Source organism: Erinaceus europaeus, chromosome 12 (genome assembly GCF_950295315.1).
Source record: "Erinaceus europaeus chromosome 12, mEriEur2.1, whole genome shotgun sequence".
Lineage (NCBI taxonomy): Eukaryota > Metazoa > Chordata > Mammalia > Eulipotyphla > Erinaceidae > Erinaceus > Erinaceus europaeus.
In genome coordinates, this window is record NC_080173.1 from 372,797 (window position 1) to 395,724 (window position 22,928).

The 22,928-nt window shown below is 51.9% G+C and overlaps 1 protein-coding gene and 1 long non-coding RNA gene across 6 annotated transcripts in view; one reads left to right on the top strand and one right to left on the bottom strand.

The window, feature by feature from the left end:
- The window catches only part of CDC27 (cell division cycle 27), a 65,270-nt gene extending 56,931 nt beyond the window's left edge, over positions 1-8,339 (bottom strand). For all 5 annotated transcript variants that reach the window (XM_060202509.1, XM_060202508.1, XM_060202507.1 and 2 more), the window contains exon 1: positions 8,201-8,339. In XM_060202509.1, coding sequence (XP_060058492.1) covers positions 8,201-8,227 — 27 coding nt within the window. In that variant the 5' untranslated portion in view covers positions 8,228-8,339. The remainder of the gene's footprint in view (positions 1-8,200) is intronic.
- An 82-nt stretch (positions 8,340-8,421) lies between these two features.
- LOC132541798 (uncharacterized) lies at positions 8,422-13,821 on the top strand. The gene is made up of 3 exons (XR_009552877.1): positions 8,422-8,596; positions 13,280-13,343; positions 13,646-13,821. It is a non-coding gene; the product is annotated as an uncharacterized LOC132541798 (long non-coding RNA).
- The last annotated feature ends 9,107 nt before the right edge of the window (positions 13,822-22,928 follow it).

A 22,928-nucleotide genomic window follows, 5' to 3' on the forward strand; every position in this document is an offset into this window, starting at 1 on the left:
CTGTCTCCTTTACCAGTGTATATTATTACATCTAAAGTTGTAAGCTGTACTCCTCCCAGATGAGGAGGTGGTTCAGCCCCTAGCATCACATCATAGCACGTGGACAGTACCAAGAGGGTTCCATGGCTCTGGGGGTGCTTGCATGACAGGGGGATGAATTTCACCATTTTTCCAGTTTATAAGAATTTGTCTTTCCTGAATTTTATTTTTTAAAACAAATTTTTAATTATTTATTATTGGATAGAGACAGATTGAGAGAAGAGAGAGGGAGAAAGACAGACACCTGCAGTCCTGCTTCACCACTCATGAAGCTTTTCTCCTGTAGATGGGGACCAGAGGCATGAACCTAGGTTCGAGTACACTACAGTGTGTGTGCTCAACCAGGCGTGCCACCACCTGCCCCCCCCCCATTTTCTTCCCTTTATTATTATCTACTTTTTTTTTTTTTTTTCACCAGAGCACTGCTCAGCTCTGGCTTCTGGTGGTACACGGGATTGAACCTCAGGCATGAGAATCTGTTAGCATAACCATTATGTTATCTACCCCTGCTATTATCTACTTCTTTTGTGGCACCAGGACCTCTTCATCCCACTGCTCCCAGGTCAACTTTTTTCATTCTCTACTTCCGATCAAAAGGAAAGTGGGATTGAAAGAAAAGACCCCACAGCTCCACGACACCAGCCACAGAGCCCCCCCCATGTCGTCCATGACGCTCCCATGTAGTGCAGGGTGCCACAAGCCAGAGCCACCCCCCATATCGTCCATGACGCTCCCATGTAGCGCAGGGTGCCACAAGCCAGACCCCCCCCCATGTCGTCCATGACGCTCCCATGTAGTGCAGGGTGCCACAAGCCAGAGCCCCCCCCCATGTCGTCCATGACGCTCCCATGTAGTGCAGGGTGCCACAAGCCAGAGCCCCCCCCCCCCATGCTGTCCATGATGCTCCCATGTAGTGCAGGACACCCGCCTAGGTCCTAACAAATGGCTGAGTCTATTTCCCTGCACTCTGACTTTCTTTATGATCTGTGCAATCAAATATATATTGACATAATATTATCAGTTAATCCAGTAACACATTCTCAGCTTCCCAGCAAAACTAGAACCCCATTAAAAAAAAAAAAACTAGGTCCCTGTTTAAAAGTTAGAGATCATGCCTTTGTATTTCTACTGACAATTTTCCCACTCAATGTATTTTAAATTCTCTCCCTCTCTCTTTATGGCGTAGGGGCCTTGTCACATGAAATCTCTCTGCCCCTGAGATGAGGCTTTCATTAACAGGAGAAACAGAGACACTGTAGCACTCCGGCTTCCCATGTGGGGCCTACGTTCAAACCTGCATCACATACATGGCTAAGCATGTGCCCTATCTTGTAAGCTTTCTCTGCTCTCCTGCTTTGAAAAGCATGTGAGGAAGTAAACCCAGGGCCCTGGGGAGTTACCTCTTTGGCCCAATATCATTCTATGCATTTTGAGAAACAGGAAGGGAGACAGACCAAAGGACTGACCCACAGTCTAAAAAGCTCTATCCGTTTGTGGTGCTCACACAGGACGTGGACCAGATGCAGGAGGATATGTGCTCCACTGCTCAGCCAACCTCTAGGCCCAAAGGGAACTTTTTTCTTAAAGACTTTTTTTTTTTTTTTTTTAAACTAATGAGGATAGGAGGAGAGAAAGAACCAGACGGCACTCTGGTACATGTGCTACCAGGGACTGAACTCAGGACCTCATGCTTGAGAGTCCAATGCCTTATCCACTGTGCCATCTCCTGGATCACACAGACCTTTTTTTTTTTTGTCTAGAGATTTAGTTATTTGTTAATAAGAACAGCAAGAGGGAGAGAAAGAGAATCTGAGCACTGCTCTAGCCCACCGATGCCAGGAATCAAACTTGTGCTTGCAAGAGCTCTATCAGCTTGGACACAGCCCAGACCACCTAAAATTGGATTCCTCAGCAGTCCCTTCAAGCTGGAGTAACCACGTTTAAAATGGCACCACCACAGTGAAACAGAGACAGCTCGTCTAGATCTCATGCCTCTCCCACTCAATCTATTTTTGTCTTACTGGCTCTACTTTCAATACATCTGAATTTATCCATCACTTTTGCTTTTTAAAATCAATTTTACTGACTCACCATTTGTTTACAATTTGAGGAGACCAGCTTCATATCTCTGTATGTGTGTAAGATACACTATACCCACCACCAAAATTCCAGTGACACCACATCCATCTCCTTCCCATTCCACTGCTTCAACTTTAGTCTAGATTATCTTTATGCTAAGGCTGCCTTTACTCATTTCCTTCCTTCCATTACATTTCTTTTTTTCTTTTTTTTTTTGAATATTTATTTTATTTATTTATTCCCTTTTGTTGCCTTTGGTGTTTTATTGTTGTAGTTATTATTGTTGTTGTCGTTGTTGGATAGGACAGAGAGAAATGGAGAGAGGAGGGGAAGACAGAGAGGAGAGAAAGATAGACACCTGCAGACCTGCTTCACCCCCTGTGAAGCGACTCCCCTGCAGGTGGGAAGCCGGGGTTCGAACCCCTTATGCTGGTCCTTGTGTTTTGCGCCACCTGCACTTAACCCGCTGCGCTACAGCCCGACTCCCTCCATTACATTTCTTGAGCGCTTGTTTGAAGGTTCTAGCAGGGGAGCACAGCTACTCGTATACCCTCGACCGAAGACCGGTCCGTCTCTATTGGGGAAGACTGTCCTCTTTGACCGAGCGCACAGCTTCAGGAGGGACGCACATGGAGCAGTGAGGGAGGAAGGGAACACACATCTAGCCAGCCAGATCAGCCAAATAAACCCGGGCGATGAATGGGGTGGCAGACGTTGCAGCCAGATGACCTCACATCCCCATTACATTTCTTATACATAGTAACCGGAGATTTTTTCTTCCCTTTTTAGAAATAATTTTTATTTATTTTCTTATTGCCACCAGGGTGATTGCTGTGGCTTGGTGACACATCTGCTGCTCCTGGAGGCCATTTTTTCCTTGCCCCCCCCCAATTTTTATTAGATAGGACAGAGAGAAATTGAGAAAGGATGGGGAGATTGAGAGGGGCAGAGTGACACTTGCAGACCTGCTCTCCACTCATGAAGCTTTCCCCTGCAGGTGGGGAGCAGGCTTGAACCCTGGTCCTTGTGCATGGTAATATGTGCACTCAATCAGGTACACCACTGTCCAGGCCCCCAGAGTTTTTTTTTTTTAAGTTAGGTTTTGAACATACACAATTTCACTGCTTTGCCCGCCCCGGGCCCGTTTCAGTCAGACAGAGATATCAAAGAATATGAACTGAAAGTTGGGTCACTAATTGGTAAGCTCTGTCCCGAGCATCTACAGATCCTAAGACCCACATCAAGCCTTTGCTGAATGGCCTGCAGTGACTCCCTACTACACTCGGGATAGGACCCTCACAACAGCTGCCTACAGCTCCAGCTACACTGGCCTTCTTCCCATCTTTTCCACCTAAGTTTTCTTACATCTTAGGGACTTCACATATGTTGTTTTCGACGGGCTGGCTTCACGGGCGGGTAACAGATGACCCGGGACTCATGGCTGGGTTGTACGCAGTATCTCTTTATTCATGCAGGACGCAGCACAATCTATACCAAGCTAAGCTAAACTAAAACTACAATCAATCTTATCCTTATAAATATACTAGCCCAGTAGGGTGGGAACAGGATGCGACGCAGAGAGGGTGGAGAGAAAAGTAACTGATGAAAATCAGGGTATGACAAGGAGAGGGGGTGGAGCAAAAACATATCATGAAACAGTGGGGATTGAACCAATGCCCTGGAGGGAAGGTGGTGCTTGTTAACAGCGGTTATGTAAATAGAATGAAATTATGTAAATAGAATAGTGTTAAGCAGGGGGGATTAAACTAATGAAACAGAAGGGGTTTTTAGAAGCATACCAAAACACATATGCTGTAGCTCAGCTTGTAATGCTCTTCAAATTATTGTTTCCTTCTCAGCCTTTTGGCTTCAGCTGCAATGTTAGCTGCTCAAAAAGAACCTTCCTAGCATCCTTGTCAGAGGCTTTAGTGTCTTGCAGACTTCTATGCTTGGCACAGAGCCAACACATAACATTCTTAACAATCTGGTATTTTCATTTAGGCTGCTGCCTAACTTTCTGGCTACTTGGCAGTGCCTCCATTGGTGGCTCAATGGTTAGCCTGACAACTGTGCTTATTTCAGTGTCCTCCTACTGGATCTCACAACACCGTTAGTGCCCTTTCAGACTCTGATTGCTGCCGATAGTCTTTTATCTAAATGTTTTCTATATACGTAGATCACAAGTACAAGGCTTTTTAACTTCTTTGCGTTGTGAGCTCGAGGAAGAATCGCACGATGAAGCGTCTCAGCAAGTTCCTACTTTCAGTGCAGACACGCATACAGCACTGTCTGCAAACACTATCACAGCAAACAAGATGGCAGCCTAAATACAGCAAACATATTTCAGCTAACTGGAATAGATGAAAAATCGAAATGTAGTGCAGATTAGCCAAGTGACTTCGTGTTTATCGACATCTAAAAAACAGCAAAATGTTTTTTAGATTTTATTTGACAGGACAGAGAGAGAAATTGAGAGGGAAAGGGGATAGAAAGGGAGAGAGACAGAAAGACACACAGCACTGCTGCACTGCTTGGGAAGCATTCACCTGCAGGTGGGGATGGGGGCTTGAACCCTGGTCCTTGTGCACGGTAGAACATGTATTCAGTCAGGTGTGCCACCACCCAGGCCCCAAAGAGCAAAATACATCTACAAGCTTCATTTAATTCTACCGTCATTTCACAGAACAATGCCCTGGGCGCCAATAAGCCACTGCCGGTTGGTTGCCTGACGTGATTTTCCCAAGCACATGGCCCGCGGTCCGTACCTGCCGGCCGTTCTTTGAGTTCACGTTAGGTTTTGTGCCTCTCCTTCTCGTCCAAAGCCAGACAGACTCTAAAACTGCAGAGTGTGGCGGAATCGGCGGCAGTCCCAGGGCTATGGCGTCTCTGCCTCCCGTCCTCCCTCTCTCTTCAGCTCAACAGTGCGCGCGCGCGCGGAGCTACTGACCCAGCGGCCGGGGGGCTGTGCGCAGGCCCCAGCTCTGAGGAACGCTCGCTCCGGAAACCGTCCGGCACAGTAAGCAGGCAGCACACCAGTTCGGAGGCTGCAGCTTCAGTCCCTGGCACCAGCATTGGTCAGCGCTGAGGAGAGCTCTGGGAACAGCGCGCGCGTGCGTGCGTGCGTGCGTGCGTGCGTGCGTGCGTGCGTGCGTGCCCCAGGCGACCTTGACGAGGCTCGTTACAGCTTCGTGCTAGCTATGAAAACGCGCCGTCTGCAGCAGGGAAGGGAGCGACCCTTCCGCCTCACACACACGTTCGGGCCGCACCCCCGAGGAGGAGGAAGGTCAGGACCCAGGGAAAGAAGAGGGAAAAAGAAAAGGAAAACCCGCTCAGAAGTGGCAGGTGTGACCGCAGGGCAGAAAGGAAAGGAGGAGTGCGTGTGAATCCAGTCACGGAAGCCACAGTCGGCCCGTGAGCGACCCTGGAGGCGGCCACACTGCGACCGTGTACAGCGGCCTGGGACACGCGCTGCTGCCGAGCGGTCTACACCGAGCGTCTACACCGAGCCTCGAGCACCCGGCCCGGGACACGCGCTGCTGCCGTGCGTCTACACCGAGCGTCTACACCGCCTCGAGCACCCGGCCCGGGACACGTGCTGCTGCCGAGCGTCTACACCGAGCGTCTACACCGAGCCTCGAGCACCCGGCCCGGGACACGTGTTGCTGCCGTGCGTCTACACCGAGCGTCTACACCGAGCCTCGAGCACCCGGCCCGGGACACGTGTTGCTGCCGTGCGTCTACACCGAGCGTCTACACCGCCTCGAGCACCCGGCCCGGGACACGCGCTGCTGCCGAGCGTCTACACCGAGCGTCTACACCGAGCCTCGAGCACCCGGCCCGGGACACGCGCTGCTGCCGTGCGTCTACACCGAGCGTCTACACCGAGCCTCGAGCACCCGGCCCGGGACACGTGTTGCTGCCGTGCGTCTACACCGAGCGTCTACACCGCCTCGAGCACCCGGCCCGGGACACGCGCTGCTGCCGAGCGTCTACACCGAGCGTCTACACCGCCTCGAGCACCCGGCCCGGGACACCCGCTCTGCCGAGCGTCTACACCGAGCGTCTACACCGCCTCGAGCACCCGGCCCGGGACACCCGCTCTGCCGAGTGTCTACACCGAGCGTCTACACCGCCTCGAGCACCCGGCCCGGGACACCCGCTGCTGCCGTGCGTCTACACCGAGCGTCTACACCGCCTCGAGCACCCGGCCCGGGACACGTGTTGCTGCCGTGCGTCTACACCGAGCGTCTACACCGCCTCGAGCACCCGGCCCGGGACACGCGCTGCTGCCGTGCGTCTACACCGAGCGTCTACACCGCCTCGAGCACCCGGCCCGGGACACGCGCTGCTGCCGTGCGTCTACACCGAGCGTCTACACCGAGCCTCGAGCACCCGGCCCGGGACACGTGTTGCTGCCGTGCGTCTACACCGAGCGTCTACACCGCCTCGAACACCCGGCCCGGGACACGTGTTGCTGCCGTGCGTCTACACCGAGCGTCTACACCGCCTCGAACACCCGGCCCGGGACACGCGCTGCTGCCGAGCGTCTACACCGAGCGTCTACACCGCCTCGAGCACCCGGCCCGGGACACCCGCTCTGCCGAGCGTCTACACCGAGCGTCTACACCGCCTCGAGCACCCGGCCCGGGACACCCGCTCTACCGAGTGTCTACACCGAGCGTCTACACCGCCTCGAGCACCCGGCCCGGGACACCCGCTCTGCCAAGTGTCTACACCGATCGTCTACACCGAGCCTCGAGCACCCGGCCCGGGACACCCGCTCTGCCGAGTGTCTACACCGAGCGTCTACACCGAGCCTCGAGCACCCGGCCCGGGACACGGCGTTCGGCCTCCAGCGCGGAGCGGCTGCATCCCGGCGGCATCCCGGCGGCCAGGGCCGCTCACGCCCGCGCTCCCCCTCAGCACAGGGCCCGGACAGGAAGGAGGCGGCCGCCCACTCCAGCACGTCCCATCAGGCGGGGCCCAGGGGCTCGAACCCGGGTCCTGGTGCCTGGGGGGAGCGCTCGGCCAGGTGAGGTCGCCACCCTGTGATGCTCGGATGCAGGGGGGACAGGCCGGCAGGCACCCTGCCCTGCCCGCCGGTCACCCCTCCCCCGGGTCACACCCCGGTCCAGGGTCACCCCCGCCCTCCCCCGGGTCACCCCACCAGGTCACCCCCCGCCCTCCCCCGGGTCACCCCACCAGGTCACCCCCGCCCTCCCCCGGGTCACCCCACCAGGTCACCCCCGCCCTCCCCCGGGTCACCCCACCAGGTCACCTCCCACTCTCTCCCGGGTCACCCCCCGCCCTCCCCCGTGTCACCCCACCAGGTCACCCCCCGCTCTCTCCCGGGTCACCCCTTGCCCTCCCCCGTGTCACCCCACCAGGTCACCCCCGCCCTCCCCAGTGTCACCCCACCAGGTCACCCCCGCCCTCCCCCGTGTCACCCCACCAGGTCACCCCCGCCCTCCCCCGGGTCACCCCACCACGTCACCCTCCGCTCTCTCCCGGGTCACCCCCCGCCCTCCCCCGTGTCACCCCACCAGGTCACCCCCCGCTCTCTCCCGGGTCACCCCTTGCCCTCCCCCGTGTCACCCCACCAGGTCACCCCCGCCCTCCCCCGTGTCACCCCACCAGGTCACCCCTTGCCCTCCCCCGTGTCACCCCACCAGGTCACCCCCGCCCTCCCCCGGGTCACCCCACCAGGTCACCCCCCGCTCTCTCCCGGGTCACCCCACCAGGTCACCCCCGGGTCACCCCCCGCCCCGCGGACAGGTGCCCGCACCCCGCGCCGCGACCTAAGGCCCAAACACGGGCGGGCGGGCGGTCGAGGCGCCTCTGCCCCTCGGGCGGACACCCCCGGCCCGGCCCGGCCCTGACGCGGACGCGGACCCGGACCCGGAGCCGGTGGGGTTGCGGCCTGAGGGGCGAGGCCGCCCGCCTGAGGCGCCCCGGGGCCGGCCGGGCAGGGGCGGGCGGCGCGGCGGGGAGGAGCCGGCTAGGCCGCAGCAGGCCGCCCAGGCCCCGCGCTGAGCCCGGCCGCGGCCCGCCACGCCTTCCGGGGGGACGGCGGCGGCATCACCTGGACGGGTTCCTGCAGCACCGTCATCCTGGAGGCTCAGGCCCACAGTCCGCAGCGCCTCAGGTCCCCCGGCAGCGGCTCCGGCCCGGCCAGCCCCGGCTCATTTAAACTCACCAGCGACCGTTACCGGGGGCTGGGGGAGGCCGAGCGACTGCCGAGGACTTCCGAGTGGCGAGCGGAAATTGCCGAAGAGGGGATCGTCGCGCGGGAACCGGGCGGAAATGCCCGGAAGGCGCCGGAAAGGCCCGAGGAGGATCGGCGTAGGAGGAGCCCGCTGACGGAAGTCGTCGAGAATAGCCGGAGATCGCCGAGTCAGCCGGAGCCTCGGTTCCCGCTCTCGGCCACGCCTCCTCGCGCACGCCACGCCTCGCGGGCGCTACGCTCAGGCGGCCTCGGGTGCGCTGGGCGTGGCTGGGGTCCGGGGGCGGGACTGAGCCTGTTGGGCGTGGCTGGGGGCGCTGGGCGTGGCTGGGGCCCGGGGGCGGGACTGAGCCTGTTGGGCGTGGCTGGGGTCCGGGGGCGGGACTGAGCCTGTTGGGCGTGGCTGAGGGCGCTGGGCGTGGCTGGGGTCCGGGGGCGGGACTGAGCCTGTTGGGCGTGGCTGGGGGCGCTGGGCGTGGCTGGGGTCCGGGGGCGGGACTGAGCCTGTTGGGCGTGGCTGAGGGCGCTGGGCGTGGCTGGGGTCCGGGGGCGGGACTGAGCCTGTTGGGCGTGGCTGGGGGCGCTGGGCGTGGCTGGGGCCCGGGGGCGGGACTGAGCCTGTTGGGCGTGGCTGGGGGCGCTGGGCGTGGCTGGGGCCCGGGGGCGGGACTGAGCCTGTTGGGCGTGGCTGGGGGCGCTGGGCGTGGCTGGGGTCCGGGGGCGGGACTGAGCCTGTTGGGCGTGGCTTGAGGGCGCTGGACGTGGTTGAAGTCCGTTAGGCGCGGCTTGGGGCTCTGGGCTAGGCTGTGGCCAGATGGGCGTGACTTACTGTACTGGGCGTGACCGTGGACCGACGGGCGTGGCTTGTGCACTGGGCGTGACGGGGCGTGCTGAACGCTGCTGGGCGTGGCTAGGGACGCTGGGCGTGGCTTGGGGCGCCCCGCCTGATGGCTTTATTCCGGGCCTGGGGGTTGAAGCGAGGGGTCAAGGCGGAGAACCTAGGGCCACCGCCATTACCCAAGTTTTTGCCGGGTTGGGTCACTGATACGTAGCTGTGTGCGGTTCACAAGGAACGCGGGCACTTGGGAGGACTGCCACCTCCAGAAAGCCCCAGGGTGGCCCTGTCTCCCCTAGATTCCGGCCGCTCATAAACCCACGTGGAAGCTCCGGCCAGAGGGGCCAGGGAAGCGGGCTGAGTTGGGCAGAGGGGACAGCTGCGTGGAGCTGGGGCGTAAGACTCCTGTGGGTGCCCTAAAATGCATGAACACACGTGCTGGGTTACACGGTTGTGAAGCCGGTCTGCGCTAAGCCAGTGTTCTCTAAAATCTCTTTTTTTGAAGATGAGGAAAGTATCATGGAAGGAAAAGGAAGACTTAAACTGGACTTTGAAGGCTGGGTAGAATTAGAAGAGATGATAGGTGTCTACGTGAAGAGAAGAAGTGGGATCAGTAAGAGTTGAGGCATGAGCTAGGAATACTTAACTGACTATCCATCATGGAAGATCTCAGAAAGTAACTGGTATGATTCATTGGTCATGGGCGAGGCATTCTGGTGTTTTGGAAAGAGTCTGGGATTGGAAAGCAGGAGGGTGAAGCCTGAGTGAACATATTAGCCCCCAATTTTTTAATCTTCATTTAAAAAATTTATTTATTCATGAGAAAGATAGGAGAGAAAGAACCAGACATCACTTTGGCACATGTGCTGCCGGGGATCGAACTCAGGACCTCATGGTTGAGAATCCAATGCTTTATCTACTGCACCACATCCCGGACCACATCTTCATTTAAAAAAAAATATTTATTTATTCCCTTTTGTTGCTCTTTTTTTTTTTTTTTTGTAGTTATTGTTGTTTGATGTCATCGTTTTTGGATAGGACAGAGAGAAATGGAGAGAGGAGGGGAAGACAGAGGGGGGGGGAGAGAAAGAGAGACACCTGCAGACCTGCTTCATTGCCTGTGAAGCGACTCCCCTGCTGGTGGGGAGCCGGGGGCTCGAACCAGGATTCTTATGCCGGTCCTTGTGCTTTGCACCATGTGCACTTAACACGCTGCGCTACCACCCAACCCCCTTATTTATTTATTTTTAAAGTTTTTAAAAATTCTTTCCCCTCTTTTGTTGTTCTTGTTTTTTTTTAAATTGTTGTTGTAGTTATTGATGTCGTCGTTGTTGGATAGGACAGAGAAATGGAGAGAGGAGGGGAAGACAGAGACGGGGAGAGAAAGACAGACACTTGCAGACCTGCTTCACCGCCTGTGAAGCGACTCCCCTACAGGTGGGGAGCCGGGGGCTCGAACCGGGATCCTTATGCTGGTCCTTGCTCTTCGGGCCACGTGTGCTTCACCTGCTGCGCTACCTCCCGACCCTCTTTTATTTATTTTTTAATGGGAGAGAAACAGAACGATATATGGAGAGAGACCAGAGCACTCACTGCTCAGTCTTGGTTTATGGTGGTGGTGGGGATTGAGCTTGGGACCTTTAGTACCTCAGGCAGGAGAGTCTTTTGGCTGAGCCATTATGCTGTCTACCCAGCCCCCCAATTCATACTTCTTTTATCCCTGTGGCATACTTTTATTAACCTCCTTACATTTTTTACTTTTGTTAACCTCCTCCTGACCTTGAATTCCACTCCCATGTTCGCCCCTCCCTGCTGATCAAGTCATGTCCTTTGTTTTTGAGTTCTCTGGAGAAGTAATATCCTGGTTTTCTTTCTACCGCTCTTTTGTGGCTTCTGCGGTAGTCACTCATGTTTAGAATACCGTTGGGTCTGCCCTAGGCCTTCTTATTGCTGGGGTTCAGTGTCTGCACCCGAATCCACTGCAGCTGGTGGCCATTCTTCCCTTTTTGTTGTTATTGGATAGGACATTGAGAGGGGAAGATAGGGGGAAAGAAAGATAGACACCTGCAGACTTGCTTCATGGATTGTGAAACAACCCCCCTGCAGGTGGTGAGTTGGGGGCTCGAACCAGGATCATTCAGTGGGTCCTTGTACTTTGCACTATGTGTGCTTAACCTGGTGCGCTACCGCCGGGGGCCCCACTCCCCCCCTTTCTGTTTCATTTGATAGGACAGAGAATCTGAGAGAAGAGGGGTGGATAGAGAGGGAGAGAGAAAGAGACACTCATGAAGCATCCCCCCTTCTGGTGGGGAGCAGGGGCTCGAACTCTGGTCCATGCACATAGTCATTTGTGTGTTCAGCTCGGTGTGCCATTGTCTGGCCCCCATCCTACACAGTTTCCTAAGCAAAGTGTCTCGTTTTCCTCAGTTGGATTCAGTTTTTCACTTACATTAAAAAAATACTTATTTTAGATACAGACAGAGAAAGTGGGAGGGGAAGGGAAAGGGAGAGCGAAAGAGAGACGCCTGCAGCCTGTTTCACTGCTTGCAAAGCCCCCCTACCATACAGCAGGTGGTGACTGGAGACTTGAACCGGGGTCCTTGAACACTGTAAAGTGTGCTCTACCAGATGCACCACCACCTGGCCCTCCATACTGTTCTCCATCTGTGTCTCCTATCACACTGCTCCTTAGAATTCCAGACCCAAATGCCTAGCTGTTACCTGGACGTTTTTTCTGGATCTCTCACAGATACTTGATGAGGGTGGACCCCTTCATTCCTCATGCCTGAAATATTTTCTATCCCATATTCCAGTTTAAGGTATCACCATCTTGAATACCCAAACCTGAAAGCACTTTCCGTAACTCCAACACCTTGTCACAAACCCCCATGCATTTCACCTCCTCAGTATCTTTTGTGTTTCTTTCTGTTTTCATCTGCCTCCCCAAACAAATCTGGTCATGTCACTATTCCCCTGTCTAAACCTCCCACCTCAAGATTCCTCACTGTCTCAGGATATAGCCCAAACCATTTGACTTATCCTACATGACTCTGCCTTTTTTTCTTTTAAGCAAGGTTATCACTGGGGCTGGGTACCTGCACAATGAATTCACTGGTCCTAGTTGACTTCTTTTTTTCCCCTTTTTGATAGAGACAGAAATTGCAAGGTAAGAGGAAGATAGAGAGGGAGAGAGTAAGAGAGAGACAACACTGTTTCATCACTCTTGTAATTTCTTCCCTGCAGGAGGGGACGGGGGCTTGAACCCACGTCCTTGTGTATGGCAACGTGCATTCTGCCAGGTGTGCCATTGCCCCACTCCCAGGCCCTGCCTCTTTATTCAGCATTATCTCACCTAAATCCCACCCTGCTCTCCTCCACCTTCTGCAAAGTAGGATAAAAATTCCCCTTGTGAAGGTGTTTCCTCTCCCCTCTTTAGTTCCAGGATGAAGAGAGCCGTTATCTGTGGAGTCAGAGAGCCGGCACAAGTGAACCTCACTAAGATAAGCCTTATCTTCCCTCAGTTCCGCTCACACTTGCCTTTTCTTGGTTCACCACCTCTAGAAGTCCAGTCTCTTTGCTTTTGTCACTTCTCCACCTGGGATCCCCCTGCTAAGATGTTCTATAAGCCAAAAAACTCTTACCACCTCTTCCCTCACCAATTAAGTTACTGAATACTGAATTCTCCTGTGTATATGAGTTTTATGTGTGCAGATAATGACTGTCATTTGTTAGTTTAGTGTGCACCCCCTCAGTACTGAGTCTGAAAGGGTAGTGGGGACAGCTACACCAGCTGCATGCAAAGTACACGCACATGTACATGTGCAATCTTACCACCCTGGGCCCACTTGCTCATTCTTTTTATTACACGCACAGGCACACGCACACCAAATATATGACTTTTTTTCCCCCCCAGAAAGTGAGAGAAAGCGGACAGAGATCATAGCACCAGACCTTCCCTCCGGCAGATGGGGAACAGGGTTCCTTGTCCTTGCACATGGTACTGTGTGCACTCAACTTAGTGCCACTGCTCGGCCCCTCAGATTAGGTGAAGAGACATCAGAGAGTTAATTTCCTCTTTTTCTACCCCTCTCCTCTGCACACAGGTCAGATGAGGACATAAGGAGAAGACCACCATTTACATGCTAGGAAAAGAACTCTTATCAAACAGTTTTCTTTTTTTAATATTTATTTTATTTATTGATTCCCTTTTGTTGCCCTTGTTGTTTTGTTGTTGTAGTTATTATTGTTGTTGTCGTTGTTGGATAGGACAGAGAGAAATGGAGAGAGGAGGGGAAGACAGAGAGGGGGAGAGAAAGACAGACACCTGCAGACCTGCTTCACCGCCTGTGAAGCGACTCCCCTGCAGGTGGGGAGCCGGGGGCTTGAACCAGGATCCTTATGCGGGTCCTTGTGCTTTGTGCCACCTGCGCTTAACCCGCTGCGCTACAGCCCGACTCCCTATCGAACAGTTTTCTAACACCCTGATCATGGACTTCTATTGCCAAGAACTGTGAGAAAATGTTTTTCTGTTATGTAAACCAAAGTCAGCCATATTTGTTATAGTATTCTGAACAGATGAATACAATTGTACATGCTATTTATGTCTCATTATCCTAAGACCAGGTATTATGTTTCATTATATTGTTTTTTTTTAGACTTTTAAAAAAATATTTATTTTATTTATTCCCTTTTGTTGCCCTTGTTGTTTTATTGTTGTAGTTTTTATTGTTGTTGTCATTGTTGGATAGGACAGAGAGAAATGGAGAGAGGAGGGGAAGACAGAGAGGAGGAGAGAAAGACAGACACCTGCAGACCTGCTTCACCGCCTGTGAAGCGACTCCCCTGCAGGTGGGGAGCCAGGGGCTCGAACCGGGATCCTTACGCCGGTCCTTGCACTTTGCGCCACCTGCGCTCATTATATTGTTCTTTGAAAAAACATCACAACTTTAGTAGATTGAGGCTTAAAAAATATTGACTGAGTGGTTAAAATAGATTCCTACATACATATTAGTCCTTCATTACCCCTTTTTTTAAATTAAGATTTTAAAATATTATTAAAGAAAGAGGAGAGAGAGAACTAGAACACAGCTCTGACACTTGAGATTCCAGGATCTAACTTACCCTTGAAAATTCAGTACTTGGGAGTCGGGTGGTAGCGCAGCAGGTTAACCGCACGTGGCACAAAGCGCAAGGATCCCGGTTCGAGCCCCCGGCTCCCCACCTGCAGGGGAGTCGCTTCACAGGCAGTGAAGCAGGTCTGCAGGTGTCTGTCTTTCTCTCCCCCTCTCTGTCTTCCCCTCCTCTCTCCATTTCCCTCTTGTCCTATCCAACAATGATTACATCAATAACAACAATAATAACTACAACAACAATAAAAAAAACCGAGGGTAACAAGAGGGAAAATAAATAAATATAAAAAAGTTAAAAACCTCTGTACAAATGAAAATTATTTTAAGTTTTATAACTATATCTGATTAGTGAATATTGGCTACTGTGAATTTTATCTCTTAAAAATATTTATTTATTTGAGAGAGAGAGAGAACCAGGGTGTCATTCTGGCATATGTGATACTGAACATAAAACTCAGAATCTTATTATTTTTTTATTCTATTTTTGTTACTTTACACCAGAGCCTTGCTCATCTCTGATTGTTGGCGGTGCTGGGGATTATACCTGGGACCTGAGAGACTCGGGCATGAGAGTCTTTTGCAGAACCACTGTGCTGTCTCCCCAGGCTGGGGCCTTGTGCTTTTAATAAAAGTCCAGTGCTTTAGCCATGTGTCACCTTCCAGGCTGATATTTTTTTTTCTCCTACTGGTCATAATTTGATGCTTTTTTGATTCCCCATTTCTGAAGCCAGGGAACGTGGTCGTCTGTTGCACTAGTCCTTAAGGGACTGAAAGTCAGGACAGTGTCTGAATTGTACAGGCTGATCAGAAAATGTGTGTTGGTTGACGAGGTGTGCCCCAGTCCTGTGAGTAAGAGGCCCAGACAGAGACGCACAGCTCGAAGGTAAACGTCTCAGCTTATCTGGAGTAGAGGCTAGATATACTTGGTTGGAATAGCAGTGCTGAGGATAGCTGATACAACTTGAGTTCCCGAATGATGACTGTAGGCTGATAAAATAAACCATCAGCGCTATGGGTGGGGGTGGACTGGGGTGTGAGCTCAGGGGGATGGCATTTGAGCAAGGCATTTGATCCTCAGCTGCTAACAGCTGAGGATCTGTGGGTTGGGAAGCTGAGGAGGAGCTGGGAATGCAACAAAGGGCTACCTAAACGCAATAAAGGGCTGCCTAAACTTCTAGCTTTGAATTTGCATTCTAGGACCTGAGGGGAAGAAAGTAGTTTTGAATGAAAAGACATTATTCATGGACAGTGGGACATATTCCCCAATTTACTGTTATTAGGGCATTCAGATTTTACCAGAAAGTTGGTTGGTGACTGTGAGTTTAGAGCTGAAAGAGTGACTTGAATGATCTTACTGGCTATCATCTGCTTTTCCACGGGAAGGATGTACGCCCTGTCTGCTAGGCGGAAAGAGGCCATATTGCTCATCTGGAGAGGATGGCCACCAAGTCACAGAATCTTTGCTACTCCCTTTTCTGGGTTCTTTTAAAAATATTTATTTATTTATTTATTTATTTATTTATTCCCTTTTATTGCCCTTGTTTTATTGTTGTAGTTATTATTCTCATTGTTAGATAGGACAGAGAGAAATGGGGGAGAGGAGGGGAAGACAGAGGGGGAGAGAAAGACAGACACCTGCAGACCTGCTTCACCACCTGTGAAGCAACTCCCCTGCAGGTGGGGAGCCGGGGCTCGAACTGGGATCCTTACTCTTTGCTCCACGTACGCTTAACCTGCTACGCTACCGCCCGACTCCCCCTTTTCTGGGTTCTAAACAGGCTTTCATCTCTCTCTCATTTTTCAAAAAGGTTTATTTATTTTTAAAATTTTAGTATTATCTTTACTGGATAGAGACAGCTAGAAATTGAGAGGGGAGGGGGAGACAGAGGGAGAGACAAAGAGACACTTGCAGACCTGCTTCACCACTTGCAAAGCTTCCCTACAGGTGGGGACCAGGGGCTTGAACTTGTGTCCTTGTGCACTGTAACATGTGCACTAACCAGGTGCACTACCACCCGGCCCCCCAAAGGTTTATTTATTTATTTATATGGGAGAGAAGGAGAGTGCCAGAGCATCACCTTGGCACATGTGATGCCAGGGATCAAACTCAGACCTAATGCTCAAAGTCCAGCACTCTAGCCACTGTGCTGCCTCCACAGCCATTGTTTTTAGAGATTTATTTTATTATGTATGAGAGAGCTACATGAAGAGATAGAGAGAGGAAGAGAGAGAGATTAAGGAAGAGAGAGTGTGAGGAAGAGAGAGGAAGAGAAGAAGAGAGAAAGAGTGAGGAAGAGAGAGAGGAAGAGAGAGAGGAAGAGAGAGAGGAAGAGAGAGAGGAAGAGAGAGGAAGAGAGAGAGGAAGAGAGAGGAAGAGAGAGAGGAAGAGAGAGAGGAAGAGAGAGGAAGAGAGAGAGGAAGAGAGAGGAAGAGAGAGAGGAAGAGAGAGAGGAAGAGAGAGGAAGAGAGAGAGGAAGAGAGAGGAAGAGAGAGAGGAAGAGAGAGGAAGAGAGAGAGGAAGAGAGAGAGGAAGAGAGAGGAAGAGAGAGAGAGGAAGAGAGAGAGGAAGAGAGAGGAAGAGAGAGAGGAAGAGAGAGGAAGAGAGAGAGGAAGAGAGTGAGGAAGAGAGAGGAAGAGAGTGAGGAAGAGAGAGAGGAAGAGAGAGAGAGGAAGAGAGAGAGGAAGAGAGAGGAAGAGAGAGAGGAAGAGAGAGAGGAAGAGAGAGGAAGAGAGTGAGGAAGAGAGAGAGGAAGAGAGAGAGGGAGAGAGAGAGGGAGAGAGTGAGGGAGAGAGAGAGGAAGAGAGAGAGGAAGAGAGAGAGGAAGAGAGAGAGGAAGAGAGAGAGAGGAAGAGAGAGAGAGGAAGAGAGAGAGGAAGAGAGAGGAAGAGAGAGGAAGAGAGAGAGGGAGAGAGAGAGGGAGAGAGAGAGGGAGAGAGAGAGGAAGAGAGAGAGGAAGAGAGAGAGGAAGAGAGAGAGGAAGAGAGAGAGGAAGAGAGAGGAAGAGAGAGAGGAAGAGAGAGGAAGAGAGAGAGGAAGAGAGAGGAAGAGAGGAAGAGAGAGGAAGAGAGAGAGGAAGAGAGACACACGCACACACAGACACACACACGTGCACACACAGAGACACACGCGCACACACACACACGCACACACATGCGCACACACAGACACGCACACACATGAACTATGGCTAAGTTAAGTAAGTTTACCAGCTTTTTATCTATACAAAGAGATGCATTTCTTTTGCTGCCAGGGCCTCATGCCTACACAATCCTACTACTCCTGGCAGATTTAAAAATATATTTATTTTTTCACTTATTGGACAGAGAGAAACTGAGATGGGAGGGGAGACAGGGAGAGAGAAATACACCTGCAGACCAGGTTTGGCTGCCTTTTAGATGTCAGTCCTTGAAAATACAGTGCCCTTGCGTGGCCCAGCCCAGCATCAGGAAGTGAGAGACAGCACTGTTTGTCCTAAAACAGGGAAGAGGAAAAGAGACCCAAACTCCTGAGCTCCTTTTTAAATTTTTCTCATTTTATAGCCATGTCAGGCAACATCCTGATCCAAACCAAGAACACCCCTCTAACACACATGCTCATGTGTGTGCGCACACACACACACACACACGCACACGTGTGTGGCAGTTAAAAGCAGAAGCTCTCACATTCTTCTGTGGTTGGTCTTGGGAGAGGGAACAGCAGTAGCATTGGCTCAGTCAGAACCCAGGCTAAAGGGCTTTGGGCACTGGCTGTGCTGACACTCTCACGAGCATGGTCTGCGTACACGCTCATTTAGTGCTCACAGTGGCCTCTAACGTTCTAGGAGCAGTCCTGTTTTACAGATGGGAAAACTGACTCATAAAGAAGTGACTAGTTGGGTCAAGGACATGACAAGTCAGGACTTCACCTTAGGCTTGTCTTCCCCTCCCCTCTCTCTAGAGCATTCTGGCTTATGGTGGTGCTGGGGATTGAACCTGGGGCCTTCAGTGCCTCCGACATAAAAGGCTAACAAACCTGTAATGTAGCCATTATGCTATCTCCCCTACCCAGCAGTCTAGTTCTAAGTGATCCCCTTCCTCAGCTCTGACTCACAGCACAGCTGGATTTACCCAGAAGTCTGTGAGTACTGACGGATGGAGTGTCTGCCAGGGCCCTGCCCCATGACATCCAACTTATGCCACGTTGGTCAGAGAAGAGATGTGACAAAGACAAGGCGCCAACAGCCAGGCCTGCTGTTAGCGACATTTGATCCCAGGCAGACGACTGTAATGTCTCTTTCTCAGTGCGGGACTCAGACCCTGGATACTCAGAAGGAGGCCGAGGACCGAGAGTGCATGGGCCCAGCTCATATGAGGTCTGATGTCAGTTCCCCGAGTGTTTGTCTCCGAATCTGACGTGTGGTATGAACAGATTTCCGTTGTGAAATTCTGTCCCGTGTCTTTCCCACTGCCGAGCTTGAAGCCCTTCCAGCATGGGCATTTGAGTGTGCTGGAGCAGTTCTGGCCCAGGAGCCACGAAGAAGCCTGAGCCTCTACTGTACTGGTCTCTTCTGTCTCTTTCCATCTCCCTTCTCTTCTCTTTCTTTTTTTAAAAAAATTTATTTATTTATTTTTCCCTTTTGTTGCCCTTGTTTTTTATTGTTATTGTAGTTATTATTGCTGTTGTTGTTGATGTTGTCATTGTTGGATAGGACAGAGAGAAATGGAGAGAGGAGGGGAAGACAGAGAGGGGGAGAGAAAGACAGACACCTGCAGACCTGCTTCACCGCTCGAACAGGGATCCTTACGCCGGTCCCTGCGCTTTGCACCACCTGCACTTAACTCTCTGTACTATTGCCCAACTCCCCCATCTCCCTTTTCTTTGCTCTGACTGGTCAACATGTGCTGGAGGCTTCTTCTCTGTCACAGGCCATGTGAAGGATGTGATGGCTGCCTTGAAGGTAGAAAGAAGTCAGGGACCGTGCAGCAGAACGAGAGCCAGAGCAATCGCCTGTCTCCAGTCACTGGGGTCCTGAGTGCTGCCGGCATCTTGCGTTTCAGTAACAAGTTGTGTCAGGTCACTAGATTCTCCATGCAGGGTTCTGTCTGGGGAACCACATTTCTCTCCTAGTTGCTTCTGAAATGCCAGATATTAGCTATTATTTTATTATTGTTTATATATTTCTAGACAGAGAGAAAGGGACAACAGCACTATGTTGTTGTGATACTAGTTTTGTTGCATTTTTTAGCCAGCGCACTGTCCAGCTCTGACTTTTGGTGGTGTTAGGGATTTTGAGACCTTTGGTGCCTCAGGCATGAAAAGCTTTTTGCATTGCTATTATGTTAGCTCCCCAGCCCCCAGACTTTTTTTTTTAAAGTCAGGGTTGCTTAAAGAGAACAGGTGACTTGAGGTGTCTCTCCTATTTGGCTGCCCGTGGCCAGAGGGTCCAGGCAGGCAGACTTTTTACCTGGGTTTTCCCAGAAGTAGGCTGCCCACATGGGACCTGCTGCTTTCTGAGCCCCCAGCTGTGGCCTGTCTCCTCCTGCAGTCCTCCGCAGCACACCTTCAACTCCTAAAGCCAAACTTAGCAATCCCTGTAGCTGCCTTGCTAGTCCCTTCCTTGGGTAGACTCCATTCCTGGAGTTCCTTCTGGAAAATCTGAGACACTTCTAGCTTCATCTTCCCGGGAAAGAAAATAAAATCCTCATCTAGGAATGGTCCCTAAGAGCCAGACAGCTGACATTTCACACAAGCCCCATGACATGAGGAGGAAGATTCACCAGGTCAAGATCAGAATTCAGATTTTTGCCCTTCTGGCTCTGAAAGCCACACACCTCTTGTGTTTTTAGAGGCCCCACACAACTTGTCTCATCTTCCTTAACCTCATGACTTTGTTCCCAAATGGATTAAATTTTTCCTTCTTATTAGAATTAGCAAAGGAAGAAAAAAAGAGGAGAAAGGGGAGGATAAATAGAAAAAGAAGGGTAGAAAGAAGAAAGGAAAGAGGCAACCTCCCTGTCGTCTGAAGACATACTTCTTTCTAGAATGATTTAACATTTCTTTTAACTATAAGGGAACACACGAGAGCATCACCTTTGGTGGCTGTTCTAGAGCCTGTAAGCTACGGGTCCATTTCTGAGAAAATGACTGTGCGATACCCAGTAGATAAGACACACAGGAAGGGACCAGACGGGCTTCACCAGGTAGAGTGTACACATCGCCAAACTCTAGCATCCAGGTTCGAGCCCCTAGAGACCCCAGCCACTACCTGGAGAACCTGTAGTGGGGAAGCTTTACAGTGGAGCAATGCTTCAGTACCTTTTCTTTCCCTTTCTTTTCTCTCTTCTTCTCTTTCCTACTTTTTCTTCTCCCTCTCCCTCTCCCTCTATCTCTCTCCCTCCCCTTCCCATGTTTAGCCTCTGTCTAAACAAGTAAATAAAATACACTAGCGGTACGAGCTCCCAAGCCTGAACTGTTGTATCCCCTGGGTGTCTGTTGAAAATGGTTTGACAGTTCCTGATTATCTCCCATTTTGGAGATGAGCAAGCTGAGGCCAAGGGAGGGAAGTAGCCGACAAAGTCACAACTCTTGGTGAGTCTTCCAACCTGGCTTGCAGCTTCTCACAAAAGCTCCGGGCATTCAGTTCAGGAAGGAGATGTGAGAGGGAGCAGAAAGTGGGGAAATGCAGAGCCCCATCTTCCCAGGAGGCAGAGAGATAGCCAGGTGTGTGTGTGTGGGTGGGGTGGTGGTGGAGCGAGATGATCAGACTCCAGGAGCTACTGTCCTGGCCCACGCCTTCCCGCAGCGCCTCAGGCGAGCCCTTCTTTCCTCTGAAGGCTTCTCAGCCTCCCTCCCACTAGAGTAAATGTCAGCTAGAGGGGCAAGGTGCACCCCTCCCCCCTGCCCAGCCAGAATCCGTGGGCTCAGTTCTGCAAATAACTGAGTTCCTTGGGGCTGCCCTAAAGTCTCCCAGCCCTCAGCATCCTCACCTGTAAAACAAGCTGTGTGGAGACATCTCTGTAGCTCACAGGGAAGGACCCCGGGCTGAGGAGCTAACAGACCAAGTGCCATGCAGTCTTGCACTATTTTTTTACTTAATTTATTCTTGCTGCCACCAGGGTTATCTCTGTGGCTCAGTGCCTGCATGACAAATCCACTCCTGCCAGCTGTCATCCCCCCCCCCTTTATTTAACAGAAGAGAAATTGAGAGAGGAGGGGAGACAGAGGAGAGAAATAGACACCTGCAGACCTCCTTCACTGCTTGTGCAGCTTCCTCTCCCCTCACCCCGTAGGTGGGGCATGGGGACTTCAGCCCGGGTCCATGCATATGGCAGTGTTTTTTTTTTTTTTTTTTTTTTTTTTCCTCCAGGGTTATCGCTGGGACTTGATGCTTGCATTACGAATCCACTGCTCCTGGAAGCTGTTTTCCCCATTTTGTTGCCCTTGCTGTTGCCCTTGTTGTAGTTGTCATAGCTGTTATTGTTGTTAGATAGGACAGAGAGAAATCAGAAGAGGAGGGGAAGACAGAGAGGGGGAGAGATAGATAAGACACCTGCAGACCTGCTTCACCACTTGCAGTGCGACCCCCCTGCAGGTGGGGAGCCGGAGGCTCAAATCAGGGCCCTTAAGCAGGTCCTTGCGCTTCACGCCACGTACACTTAACCCACTGTGCTACTGCCTGGTCCCCTGTGGTAGTGTGTACTCTTAAGCAGGTGTGCTACCACCTGGCCCCCAGTTTTATTTATTTTTATGTGGTACTGGGGAATGAACCCAGGGCCTTATACATGTGCTCCACCACCGAGCCACCATGGCTCTGTTTTCCTACTGTATATTATGAGAGAGAAGAGAAACACCACAGCACTGCTCTACCACCCTGGAGCTGCCCACGTGTGGCTAAGACTGGAACCCCGAGCTTCCCATATGGAGCACAGGTGTTTCACCCACTGGGCTTCTCTCTGCACCCTGGTGTTCCTGCTTTATAGTGGAGGAGGCTGAGTGAGAATGGCCCTCTCTGTCCTCTGGACTGTGGAATCTCCGATTCAACAGGACTCACATTTTGCAGGGGATGTGCTTTTTGCTTTTGCTTGCCTGACCATTTTACTGACATTCAATCCTCTCCTTTGCCTTAACAAAATAGGACATGCTCGTTAAAAAGTTTCTCTTACTGCAGGAAGTGAAAATCATAAAAACTGCCAACTGCCATCACCTTTCAGTCCACACCCCGTTGGTCCCCAGGGGAATCTCTTTCAATAGTGTGCATTCATCCTGATCTTTCAGACAGCACACACACATGTGCGCCCCTCCCCAAACAGGCTGGTAACGTCGGCCACCCGGTCACAAACTTCAGAATCAAACAGCCATACTTCTAACCTTATAGCTTACGACCTGAGGGCCTTTCACACGAGGCAAGTTTTAGTCTCAGTTTCCCTGTATGTACAATAATCATATTTCTCTTACAGATGTAATAAGTACCTTGTACTTCAGTACACACACACACACCCTCAGGGCAGAGTACACTAAAGGTGTAGTAAGAACTAGGTGCAACATTTCTGACCTCCAGTCTTGCTGACTTTCAAGCACACTCCTGTTTCCCCGTTATACACTCAGCCGTTGTTGAATGAACTGACAGGGCTGAAGAGGGTGGCA